The following is a 12,992-nucleotide window of genomic DNA, read 5'->3' as shown; positions in this document are numbered from 1 at the left end:
AATAAGGCAGTTATATTTTCTTGTACTCTAATGCATTTTTTCTGTTTTTCTGTTACAGAATTGCCAGCTGAGGAAGGTGAGTATATCGATGGCCATCGACTTCATGTCGTGATGTAGAAGATAGGTGAGGTCTTGCGACAAATTGACATTTATATAATACAAATTATTCCCGATGGAGCGAAACAAACTCGTAAAGCAGAAACACAAAAAAGACTTTTATTTATTATTTTTTTATACTTTTATTTGCGCAAAGAGTTTTGAAAATCGTAGATACATATATGAATTTTTGAAATTCTTATCTCAATTTGATCATTTTAATTTCATCCTCGCTAGAGAGGTGAAAGACTTTTAGACGCCACATGAACACATCCGTTATCAAAATAGGCCAGTCCGGAGCTCCGTAAGCTCCAAGAATTAGCTTTGCATGCACTATAATTGAATGCACTTGTGTATGCATGCACACATGCGAGAGCAACCGTATCAGTTTGCTACTCGAGGAAATCAAAATCGCTTTCTCAGCTTCACGGAATTCTCTCTTTAAGATTGCAATTAAATCTACAATATCAATCGGGACGAGAAGGTAAAAACTCATTCATGGAAAAGTAATATATAATATGCACATATAACCTTTTATTATTTTCTGATTATTTTTCAATTCCTTTAATAAATGTCTTCTTTATTCCATTTCTCTTTTATGTCATCAATAATCTGTACTTAATAAGTATAATCTGACAGATGAAAGATATTTCACGTAAAAGATTTATTAATTCTATATTCCGAGATTTTATTTATCAATAAAATTGAGATGAAAGTAAAAACTAATTTATGGAAAAGAAATATAATTTTTTTAAATATATTAAAAATGAAAAAAAGAGAGAGAAATATATAATATACATATATCTTTTTATTATTTTTTAAATTCTTTTAATAAATTTCTTCTTTATTCCATTTCTCTTTTATGTCATCGATAATCTGTACTTAATAAGTATAATCTGACGGAAGAAAGATATCCCACGTATAAAAACCTTATTAATTCTATATTCCGAGATAATTTTATTTATCAAAAAATCTAAAGATTACGGCAGAAAGAGATTAATACAAAATTCTTGAATATCAAGAAAAAAATGTGTAACAATATAAAAACTTATACTTTTTTACATTTCTCACGATCGGGATGAAAGGCCGCTCGAATGTAGACGCCACTTTACTTGTGCCCTATTATTACTCACTGCACTTGCCCCATTTATCCGTATCGAAAGACACCGCTGCATAGTGTCGCCTTCGACTCGGCCGTGATTGCATCGGCATTGCACTCGACCCGCGCGGAGGCTCAGGCTATCTTTCCGTCGACCTTCGGCGATGGATCGACCCGCCGTAGTTGCGGCTCTCGCTATTCGCTCGGCGTTATTATTATTCGCGACGAGCTATCGTGTACAAGGTGTTTCAGGACTGGCGGAAAAGTTTCCAATGGCAGACTCCTGATATCATTTGGAGACGATTTTTCCTCAGCGAAAATGTCGAGACACCAATAACAGGGTGTCAGCAGTCAGAGAAATCTGGAAAACTGGATATTGTCAGAGAATTTTATAGGTCTGGAATTGTCAGGGAAAAGTCAGGAGATTTTATTATTTATCTGGATTTTTTCACATTTTATATTTGTCTCAATAATTTGAAATCTTTTATTAAATAAATATAAACTTTTTCTTTACTCCCAACACGCTAATTTTCTGTGTTGTTAAAATCGATTCATCTACAGCGTGTTTGTTAATTTATATTTTCATCGTCGTGTTATTTTATTTCAATGTGTTTGATAGAGACAAAACTAAAAAATTTGATATAATATAAATAAAATAGGTGATTATTTAAATAGTTTATAGTGACATGTTTGTTTCGAATATAGTACATAATACAGATTGTATAATTGATTTAAATTTTTGTTTGTTTTCATGATTTAACATTTAATTGATTTATCATATAGATATCTGCAAATTATATATATTATAATATATTAGAAAAATTAATACTAAAAAGTCAGGGAAAAATTAATTTCTGATCTTGGAAAATCTGAAAAATTCAGGGAATTTTTTCATCGAGTCTGCTGGACACCTGTATAAGCAGTAGAAAATATAAAGGTTTTTTTTTTTAAACCAAGCCTTGTAGAAATAAAATATTCACAGAACTACATTCTTCAGTTAATTTTTACTTTAATAAAATTTTAATATAAGACTTACTTAGTTATAAAGATACAGAATAGCAAAAATTGGGAACATGCTAAAAATGATGGCTTCCCTCAACATTTTTACTAACAATAAGGAAAAATCGTCTCCAAATGATACCCGGAATCTGACATTAAAAACTTTTCCGCCAGTTCTGAAACACCTTGTATATAGAGTAACAAAAATTGAACGATTCGCGATATAAATTTTTATGTTCTCATCAAATTTTAATTTTAATTTTTTTATGTTCTCTTATTTGATTTTTTTGGCGACTCGAGTCTTCCGAATAATGCTAATTAGGCCGGGATTGTGAGATCTCTTGATTCAAACTTAGCGCAATTTCAATTACCAAGTTTATATGGGTTCTATTCATGTTTGTGAATAAGATAAGAAAATTACATCGCGTTCGTGTTTCGCGAAAAATCATGTTAACCTCCTTTGATAAAATATTTCCGCATTTTCGGAAACTTTATTTTTGCAGTAGCGAAAGAGGTAAAAATTCGAGCCGGAATTAGCACGATATTATTTGATACCGTATAATCTATCTTATCAATTTATCTTTGATGAAGCCAAAAATATTTAATGTCGCAGAGACTGACTCACCGATCACCGAAATATTACATCTTTAAATAGATGAACCTTAATAAAGCTAATCTAATTTTCACGCGATTACACGGAGAGAATTTTCTTTTAGAATTTATCCTGAAAATCATGGTAATCGTGGAACAAAATGGTATCGGAAAAATTTTATAAGAGTCTCTCTGATTAAATATTTATCACAATAAAAAAATATTAATATGTACATAATAAAATTAATCGAACATATTTTATTGTAGAAGATATATTAGCAATTTTACTAAATTAGAAATTAGTAAATTCTAAGAGCAAATTCTTTCTATGTTCTTGTATGAATAAAAAGAGGAAATGTGTATATAACATTGAAATACGATAAAACATATAATACACATTTGTTAAGTTTAATAATCAATTTAACGACATGTCAGCTGTTAGGTCTTAATAAAACTCTAATTTAATTTTTAGTTAGTCCTTTATTAATTAACATATTAATAGATAATTACAAACTTGCATTATATATAAACCAAGTTTGTAAAAAATTATATATAATTAGTAAAGCAAATAATAAGATATATACAATATTTAACAGAATGTAAACAAGTCTATAAATAAATTGTAAATATTTTAGATAAACATATATCCCGGAAAATATAATAGGTATACATATGAGTAAATATAAACCGAAATACAAGCAAATCAACAAACAAATTTTATTTTGAAATGTAAAATGAGATAACTTTACTATTTTATTATAATAAATTTTTTATGTGCATTTTTGCAATATATATATTATAATAATACCGTTGTTATTTATTTTCTCCGTGAAAGATTTGTGAGAAAAATTTTTTCTAATTAGTGTTTTGCGAAAAACAAAAACAATATGTAATAATTAATTGAGACAAAGAATTCTAAATTAAATTTAAGTTTAGAAAATCGAGAAGATAAAAACGATAATAATTTTATATGTATATATAATTACTAAAAGTTTCCGAAAAATGCGGAAATTTTTTATCAAAGGGCTAATGTGATTTTTCACGAAAGTAGAACGCGACGTAATTTTTTTATCTTATTCACGAGCATGAATTGAAGCTATATAGACTTCGTAATTGAAATTGCGCTTGTTTGAATCAGAGAGATCTCACAATCCCGGCCTAATTAGCATTATTCGGGAGACTCGATTCACCAAGAAAATTAGCATACGACAAATTGCAGAAGAGTATTTTCGACAAACCATGCTCCTTCGCAAGTTCGAGTCTCGACAAAAATTTACTTGTAATCGACAATAAGAAGAGAAAATATATACGCTCGTGACATATATGTTATCAGGATTAGAAGAACGCGTGATCAGAGATATTATTTTTTTTTATTTGCGTTTTCAACGTAATCTGACGAAATCTTCGGAAAGTGATCAAGGTCGTATTAATGAGATTCTCGTCATAATTAATCGCGCGATCGGTTACAACCATCATCCTTGTGCATGTCTGTGTCTATAACGCTCTATCGACCGAATGACAACATCTATTGTCACACGTTGAATCCGGTAATGAAACATGTTGTCATATATGTATGTAGGTGAGAGAATGAGGGACGAGAGAGACAGAGAGGACGACGTAGAGAAATGTGTACCGATGTGTGTGGCACGTCGTATCACGATATTAATTTCCGAGACGCGGTGGAGTATGTACCGAGACATTACACAATGTAATTTATGTAACGAAATGTGCGCGTTACGCAGATTTGTACCGGTCGAAACGTTCATTAAGAGATACGATCTTGATATGTATGAGAATCATAAAAAAAATGTAGGTACACAGAAAAATTTGTTTTCCTGTCAAAAACGGCTCTTATTAAAATTTTTGTGTTAAATATTTAACACATAAATGTGTTAATTTAACATATTGCTGTTGTGTTAATGAACTTAAATTATTAAAACAATTGAAAAAAATCTATTTTTAATTTTGTACAATAAATATGTTCTGTTTTATTGGTGACAAAATTTATCTGTCAAAATTTATAAAAATATTTATTTCTTATTTTATAAGTGAGGGATGATAAAATAAATATTTGTACTGGTCAAAACGTTCATTAAGACGCGGGAGAGATGATCTTGATATGTATGTGTCAAGAAAAGTATTAAAAAAAATGTACACAAGAAAATTTGTGTTTTCCTGTTAAACGGCTCTCATTAAAATTTTTCTGTTAAATATTTAACACATGAATGTGTTAATTTAACATATTGCTGTTGTGTTAATGAACTTAAATTATGAAAACAATTGAAAAAAAATCTATTTTTAATTTTACATATGTTCTGTTTTATTGGTGACAAAATTTATCTGTTAAAATTTTAAAAATATTTATATTTTATTTTATAAGTGGGAGATGATAAAATCATAATTAGTAATACTTAATTATGATTTAAATCATTATTAGTTTTGGACTAATGTATTTTTAAACAATATATTATCTCGTGTTTAATTATCTTAATCTTATTAATTTTTTCTCTCGATTCTTTGTAACTAAAAATATTAAATGTTATATGTTAGAATAACTCTTTCAGTCAATGTGATTATGTTATATATGTGAAAGTATACGTGTATATGTGTCTCAATTTAAAATATTGTCTTAATATACGTATGCACAATTCAATAAAGCTTCGATTAATCTGGTCTGGGCATACATTAATTTAATTGTTTGAATGAAAAATTTTAATATCATATAACTGTTTCTTTTTATTACTTAATGATTTAGTTCAACTAGCAGATCTAAACAGATTTGTTGACTGTCTTTATTAATCACTTTTTTATTGGTGTCTCCTTTCTGACTTGTGAATGAATCACTGTGATTCACGATTTCTATCTACATATATATACACATATTATTATACACATACTTATTTAATTTTATTTTAATTATACTAAAATTACTTAAATTATCACATAGTATAGAAAAAAATATTAGATCCTGCCGCTACAAGAAAATTTATTTTATTATATCAACATTTTTTAATAATTACTATTTTTTATTTTTCAATATAGAAATTAATAATATAAAAAAAAACACTGTCTCCAGCTTACACACATACACACACGCATAATGAGAAAAATTCAAAGAAATGAAAAGAAGAAGAGAAAGCTCCACTTTCTCGCAATTATCCCAATCATTATTTTCGCTCCTCTCTCTCTCTCTCTCTCTCTCTCTCTTCGTCGTTACTGTAAATTACAATTAATGAAATCGTCAATCGTAAAACGATGACATGACGTCAATCGTGTGCTGGCAAAAGTCGTCAAGGACTTGCCCCTGACTACTATCATTCTTTCACACACACACACACACTCTATTTTCCTTCAACGCTGACGTTGAATGCGTCAAAATGAGATTGCGTCTGCTTTTACGAGGACCTTTCCTCGTAATATCAAATTAACTTAACGTGGATCCACGTCACAAAGCACATGTTGCTTTAGATTTAAATAATATCTGTAGATATGACGTGTGCAATAGCTCGCGTTGCAAATAAGCTTCTTTAATTTAGCAATTACTCTGAAGTATCTAATGGCGGATGATTTTATAATATTACCGAGATAAATAATTATAGATAAAATAATTTCTTATTTGAGAATATGTAGCAAGCAGTATAAAAGGACATTTTTATGTTTAAATAGTTACGTAATAGAGTATTTTTTATTGAATTTGATAAAATATGAATGAAGAAGCAGAATGAAAAGAGACAATTTTTCTCGTGCAACATTTGCCGTGAACTTATGATTATTATTGGAAACAAAAAGTTTTTTTTTTTACATGTAGGAAATGTCAAGGAGATATATATATATATATTTTGCAAAAGTGTGCTGCTTCTGAACTAATTTAATTTGAAAGCTAGTTAAATTTTCAAATTAAATTAGTCGCAGAAATGTCAATGTTAATTGTCAGCTGTACAAAACAAGTGGATTGTGTAGTTAATTGTAGTACACAATACTGAAATCAATATGATTCGTAACAATACATCATTGTTCACGCTCTTGTATTATCAAAAGAAACTATCTCAAAGTCTATTAAATATATTAAACTATATACTTGTATTATTAAATTAATAACATCAAACTAAATATCTAGATTATTATTATTTGAAAAATTAGCTGCAATTCGATAATTAATGTACAATTTTTATGTAGATTTAATGTCAATTTGTCGCAGATCATTTATATCATAATATTTTTTGCAAGAGGAGGTATTTGATTAAATACAATATACATATATACTAATACTTGTTTATGAAAATAAATTTAGCCAGTATTATTATGAACTATGAGAAATAATTTCTTGAAGAATTAAAAATTTTTTTTTTTCATTTCTGTGCCTTAAACGAGATTATTAATATTTCATTTATTTTTTGCTTATAGGAAAATCCATCTGGCAACTCGTTCTGGAACAGTTCGATGATCTTCTAGTTAAGATTCTTCTATTAGCCGCTATTATTTCTTTTGTAAGTATATAAGATACAATATTATACGATTAAAAGAAATATATCTCTTATATAATATGAGATTTAAATAATACAAAAAATGTGGAGTTCACCTTTCACAAAGAAATAAAAAAATAAAAAAATTAGTACAAAAAAGATTGAATTATGATCGTCATTATTATTATAAATTATGGATACGAAGGTTAAAAGAGAGATAGATGGCCTAATCTTTCACAAAAGCTGTGACGGATCAAATGATTTAGAGATGTTCTTTTTCTTTGTCAAATTTTCCGGTATATGACGCTACGCTAAAAACATTGTAATTATATGTTTATGGGGGTTCAAGGGTAAATGAGGCTAAATATATCTTCCACGAGATGTGAAAAAATAGCATATTGATTTCAAGTAGCCGTGGTGATCTGATTTTCTTTCAGCGCATAAGAGAAATGCGTAACATTTACTATGGAATCTAATTTGCAAAAGTGAAGTACGTGCAAGTTTATCACGATAACTAATTTGATTTGATTTCTTTCCTGTACTGCTTTATATTTGTTATTTCTTTGTGAAAAATGAACTCTACAGTTTTTACATTATTTAAATCTGATATTATGAAACAGATATATTAATATTATTGATATACAGGGTGTCCCTAGGAAATTGCTGAAACTAATCAGCTGTCATTTTTTAATGCATGTGGCTATTGAGAAAAAAAAATTGCGTTTGTTCGAGTTTCAGTTAAAAATAATTGAATAATTGACCGAACGAAATTCTCGCATTTCCTTTTCAAAGCACTCTATTTATCTTTTTTTGGTGTTTTCGCTCGCGCGGCTCACAACATTCCTTTCTTCGCTTTTTTGAACATCATTCATAGCAATTCTATTCATAGTTATTACTAAGAACTGTTTAATTTTTTTGTTGCGATATCTAATCGACATCGCAACGAAAACAGTGTTGAAAAGAGCAAAGTCTACAGTTTTCAATGATATAAATAAAATGTTTGTATACCAGTTTATTTTATTGAAAAAAGTGTTAATAATTACACATGTAAACTAATGATAAATATTTTCGAAGTGCGCACCGTTTGAATTTGTACAAAATTCTGTTCTTTTACGAAAACTCGTAAAAACTTTTTCTCTGTCATTTTTAATGTTATTGACGATTTTTTTAATAGCTGCTATTAAATTTGCCACTGTTAAATATATTTATCATTAGTTTATGTGATTTTATGTGATCATAAGCACTCTTTACATTACTTTTTATCAATAAAATAAACTGGTATACAAAAATTGTATTTATATCCATTAAACAATTTCTGTTTTCTCAATAATTGCATGCATTAAAAAATGACAGCTGATTTCAGCAATTTCCTATGGGAGATACCCTGTATATTATAACTAATATTACTATAAAATAACTAAGATCGAGTGGTTCACATCTTTCTATGAGTTTTAAATTTTGAGAGACTACTGAATAATGCAAATAAATACTATTAATCTGTTCTTCTTCTGCTCAGGTATTAGCCTTATTTGAAGAGCACGAGGATGCGTTCACGGCCTTCGTCGAACCCTTCGTTATCCTGCTCATTCTCATCGCTAATGCCGTAGTCGGTGTCTGGCAGGAACGGAACGCCGAGTCTGCGATAGAGGCGCTCAAGGAGTACGAGCCTGAGATGGGTAAGGTCGTACGAGGGGACAAATCCGGCGTCCAGAAGATCCGGGCCAAGGAAATCGTGCCCGGCGACATCGTCGAGGTGTCGGTCGGCGACAAGATCCCGGCGGATATCCGTCTCAGCAAGATCTTCTCGACCACCCTGAGGATTGATCAGTCTATCCTGACCGGCGAGTCGGTGTCCGTCATCAAGCACACCGATCCCGTGCCCGACCCACGCGCTGTCAACCAGGTTGGTGAAGCTACAGCTGTGTGAATTTTTAGAAAAAAAAATAATAAATAAAATTCAATTTATAATTAAAATATTTTTATTGCGCTGAAGAAAGCTTGAAATGTCAGCCGCAACGTTCGCAAAATGTTTATTTCTTATGTATTTATTATTTGGTTTAAATAAATTTTATTAATATCAACTGTCAACTGTATTATGTTTAATAGCTCTTCTTTGTTTACAATTATTAAATAAATAAAATGTCCAAAATATTATTTATATGGTGAATATTCGATTATACAGCTAATCTGTATTATTGACGAGCTCCAAAGAGTCTTTATGAATTGTTTTCATTATGCTTCTCTAGGACAAGAAGAACATCCTGTTCTCCGGTACCAACGTTGCCGCTGGCAAGGCCCGCGGAATCGTCATTGGAACCGGTTTGAACACGGCCATCGGTAAGATTCGTACGGAGATGTCGGAGACCGAGGAGATCAAGACGCCGTTGCAGCAGAAATTGGACGAGTTCGGCGAGCAGTTGTCGAAGGTCATCTCCGTGATCTGCGTCGCCGTATGGGCCATCAATATCGGTCACTTTAACGATCCGGCTCACGGTGGATCCTGGATCAAGGGCGCCATCTACTACTTCAAGATCGCCGTCGCTCTCGCCGTAGCCGCTATTCCCGAGGGTTTGCCCGCTGTAATCACGACTTGCTTGGCTCTGGGTACTAGGCGTATGGCGAAGAAGAACGCCATTGTACGATCCTTGCCGTCCGTAGAAACTTTGGGTTGCACGTCCGTCATCTGCTCCGATAAAACTGGCACTCTGACGACTAACCAGATGTCCGTTAGCCGGTAAGATGATTAGACAAGAATATATTTTTCCCATTCCTTAAATACACAATATGAACTGACTAATGCATAATTTTTTATATATTTACAGAATGTTTATCTTTGACAAGATCGACGGTAACGACAGCAGCTTCCACGAATTCGAGATCACTGGCTCGACTTACGAACCCATCGGCGAAATCTTCTTGAGAGGACAAAAGATTAGGGGACAGGATTACGAGACCTTGCACGAGATCGGTACTATCTGTATCATGTGCAACGACTCTGCTATTGACTTCAACGAATTCAAACAGGCATTCGAGAAGGTTGGCGAGGCCACGGAAACCGCGTTGATCGTTCTCGCCGAGAAAATCAATCCGTTCGGCGTGCCGAAGACTGGCCTGGATCGCCGAACCACCGCCATTGTCGTCAGGCAAGATATGGAGACAAAATGGAAGAAGGAATTTACATTGGAATTCTCGCGTGATCGCAAGTCTATGTCGTCGTATTGCGTGCCTCTGAAGCCAACGAAACTGGGAACCGGTCCGAAACTGTTCGTCAAGGGTGCGCCGGAGGGTGTCTTGGACAGGTGCACGCACTGCCGCGTCGGTGGCCAGAAGGTCCCGCTCACCTCGACTCTGAAGAATCGCATCCTGGATCTGACCCGACAATACGGAACCGGTAGGGACACGCTGCGTTGTCTCGCACTCGCCACTGCCGATCATCCGATGAAGCCCGACGACATGGATCTCGGCGATTCCACCAAGTTCTACACGTACGAGAAGGATCTCACGTTCGTCGGCGTAGTAGGCATGCTTGATCCGCCTCGCAAGGAAGTACTCGACTCGATTGCTAGGTGCCGCGCCGCCGGCATCCGCGTAATCGTCATCACCGGCGACAACAAGGCCACCGCTGAAGCTATTTGCCGACGTATCGGAGTCTTTGGCGAGGATGAGGACACCACTGGTAAATCGTACTCCGGACGTGAATTTGATGATTTGCCCATGGCGGAGCAGAAGGCCGCTTGCGCCCGAGCTCGTCTCTTCTCTCGCGTAGAACCGTCTCACAAGTCCAAGATTGTTGAGTTCTTACAAAGCATGAACGAGATCTCTGCCATGGTGAGTCTTCAAGTCTTACTACTTCTAGTTATTTAAAGATAAATTGTTATTGTTCTTAAATTAATAATATAAACGTGCATTTTTAGCTTTAGCCAATATTTTTATTCAAATTAATGTCCTTATAAAAGATTGCAAAATAATTTTGCGTTGTTTCGCAGACTGGTGATGGTGTAAATGACGCTCCCGCTTTGAAGAAAGCCGAGATTGGTATCGCCATGGGTTCTGGCACTGCGGTCGCGAAATCTGCTTCGGAGATGGTGTTGGCAGATGACAATTTCTCCTCTATTGTAGCCGCCGTAGAAGAGGGTCGTGCTATCTACAATAACATGAAACAATTTATTCGTTATCTCATTTCTTCCAATATCGGCGAGGTGGTCAGGTATTAACAATACAAGATATACGAGTATGCAGTGAAGAAAATTACAAATTAAAATTAAAATTCGAATTTAATCGATAATTTATTTACACGTTATTTTGCAGTATATTCTTGACCGCTGCCCTTGGTCTTCCCGAAGCTCTTATCCCGGTCCAACTTTTGTGGGTCAACCTGGTTACTGATGGTCTTCCAGCTACCGCTCTCGGCTTTAATCCACCTGACTTAGACATTATGAGCAAAGTAAAGTCAAAAATATACGTCGTTATATTGTTGAACTTGAATATATTGTTCAATATTGTTACTTGTATCTTATGATTGTGCGTTTCTTGCAGCCCCCTCGCAAGGCCGGTGAATCATTGATTTCCGGATGGCTGTTTTTCCGCTATTTGGCTATTGGTGGATACGTAGGTGCTGCCACTGTCGGCTCAGCTGCTTGGTGGTTCATGTACAGTCCGAACGGTCCTCAATTGTCCTATTATCAAGTGGTAAGTTTCGACAAAAATTTATTCACCGCTAATTATAATTATCATTATTTGTATTGACAATTATATTGTGGAATTGTTTCTTGTAAATCTAATTTGTCTAATGCGTCGCTTATATAAAATATAGACTCATCACTTGGCGTGCCTTGGTGGCGGAGATGAATTCAAAGGCATCAACTGCAAGATCTTCTCTGATCCTCATCCCATGACTATGGCTCTCTCTGTGTTGGTCACTATTGAAATGTTAAACGCCATGAACAGGTAAGAAAAAACTCGTTATGTAATTTGTGTGAGATTTTTTTTTTTTTAGAGTTATATATAATACAATCTGCATTTCTTTATTATAGCTTGTCTGAGAATCAGTCGCTCATCAGTATGCCGCCTTGGTCCAATTTGTGGCTCATCGCCTCCATGGCTCTTTCCTTCACACTCCATTTCGTCATCCTGTACGTCGAGGTTCTTTCGGTAAGTACTGTTTTGTACATATCAAAATTATAGCAAGCAGATGGTCGAGGAATCTTAATCTTCCAGCAGCTCGAAGTGCGTTGATAGTTGCACATAAATTTGAAGAATTGGAAAAATTGTGAACTCTATTGTTTTAGGCCGTATTCCAAGTTACCCCGCTAACGAGTGAAGAATGGCTTACCGTTATGAAGTTCTCCATTCCAGTGGTACTTCTCGACGAAACCTTGAAGTTCATTGCCAGAAAGATCACAGACGGTGAGAATCCAATTTACACCGTACATTGGATCGTTCTAATGTGGGCTGTGTTCTTTGGACTGTTGCATATCTGTCCCATATAGAACGTCCGCGAAGTAATAATAATTAATCTAGCATATGATGTTCTTTTCCTATGGAAAAGCATCCGCGATTATAAATCCTTGGACTCGCAATTGCATTTAACTGAAGCTCTTCCCACCGTGACGCGGGAAGGCGCGAGATAAGTTATTAACAGAGTGCGTTCAAGTGAGATTTTAACAAGTTTGACTGTTGTGCATGGTGTTAGTACGATACCATATGTATATGAGATACGCCTCCAAGGCCCACCATGCCCGCAT

General features: G+C 33.7%; 1 protein-coding gene across 6 annotated transcripts in view; it reads left to right on the top strand.

Moving 5' to 3' along the window:
• SERCA (ATPase sarcoplasmic/endoplasmic reticulum Ca2+ transporting SERCA) overlaps positions 1-12,992 on the top strand; it is a 54,842-nt gene that overhangs the window by 28,867 nt on the left and 12,983 nt on the right. For all 6 annotated transcript variants that reach the window (XM_029306507.2, XM_029306508.2, XM_085484752.1 and 3 more), the window contains 11 exons: positions 59-76; positions 7,190-7,272; positions 8,765-9,151; positions 9,495-9,982; positions 10,071-11,076; positions 11,235-11,455; positions 11,557-11,692; positions 11,785-11,937; positions 12,062-12,195; positions 12,282-12,399; positions 12,537-12,654. In XM_029306507.2, coding sequence (XP_029162340.1) covers positions 59-76; positions 7,190-7,272; positions 8,765-9,151; positions 9,495-9,982; positions 10,071-11,076; positions 11,235-11,455; positions 11,557-11,692; positions 11,785-11,937; positions 12,062-12,195; positions 12,282-12,399; positions 12,537-12,654 — 2,862 coding nt within the window. The remainder of the gene's footprint in view (positions 1-58; positions 77-7,189; positions 7,273-8,764; positions 9,152-9,494; positions 9,983-10,070; positions 11,077-11,234; positions 11,456-11,556; positions 11,693-11,784; positions 11,938-12,061; positions 12,196-12,281; positions 12,400-12,536; positions 12,655-12,992) is intronic.

This window comes from Nylanderia fulva, unplaced genomic scaffold, assembly GCF_048542155.1.
Source record: "Nylanderia fulva isolate GAGA-0341 unplaced genomic scaffold, ASM4854215v1 Scaffold31, whole genome shotgun sequence".
NCBI classification, from domain to species: domain Eukaryota; kingdom Metazoa; phylum Arthropoda; class Insecta; order Hymenoptera; family Formicidae; genus Nylanderia; species Nylanderia fulva.
Note: the sequence above shows the minus strand (reverse complement) of the source record. Positions and strands in the feature narration are given on the sequence as shown.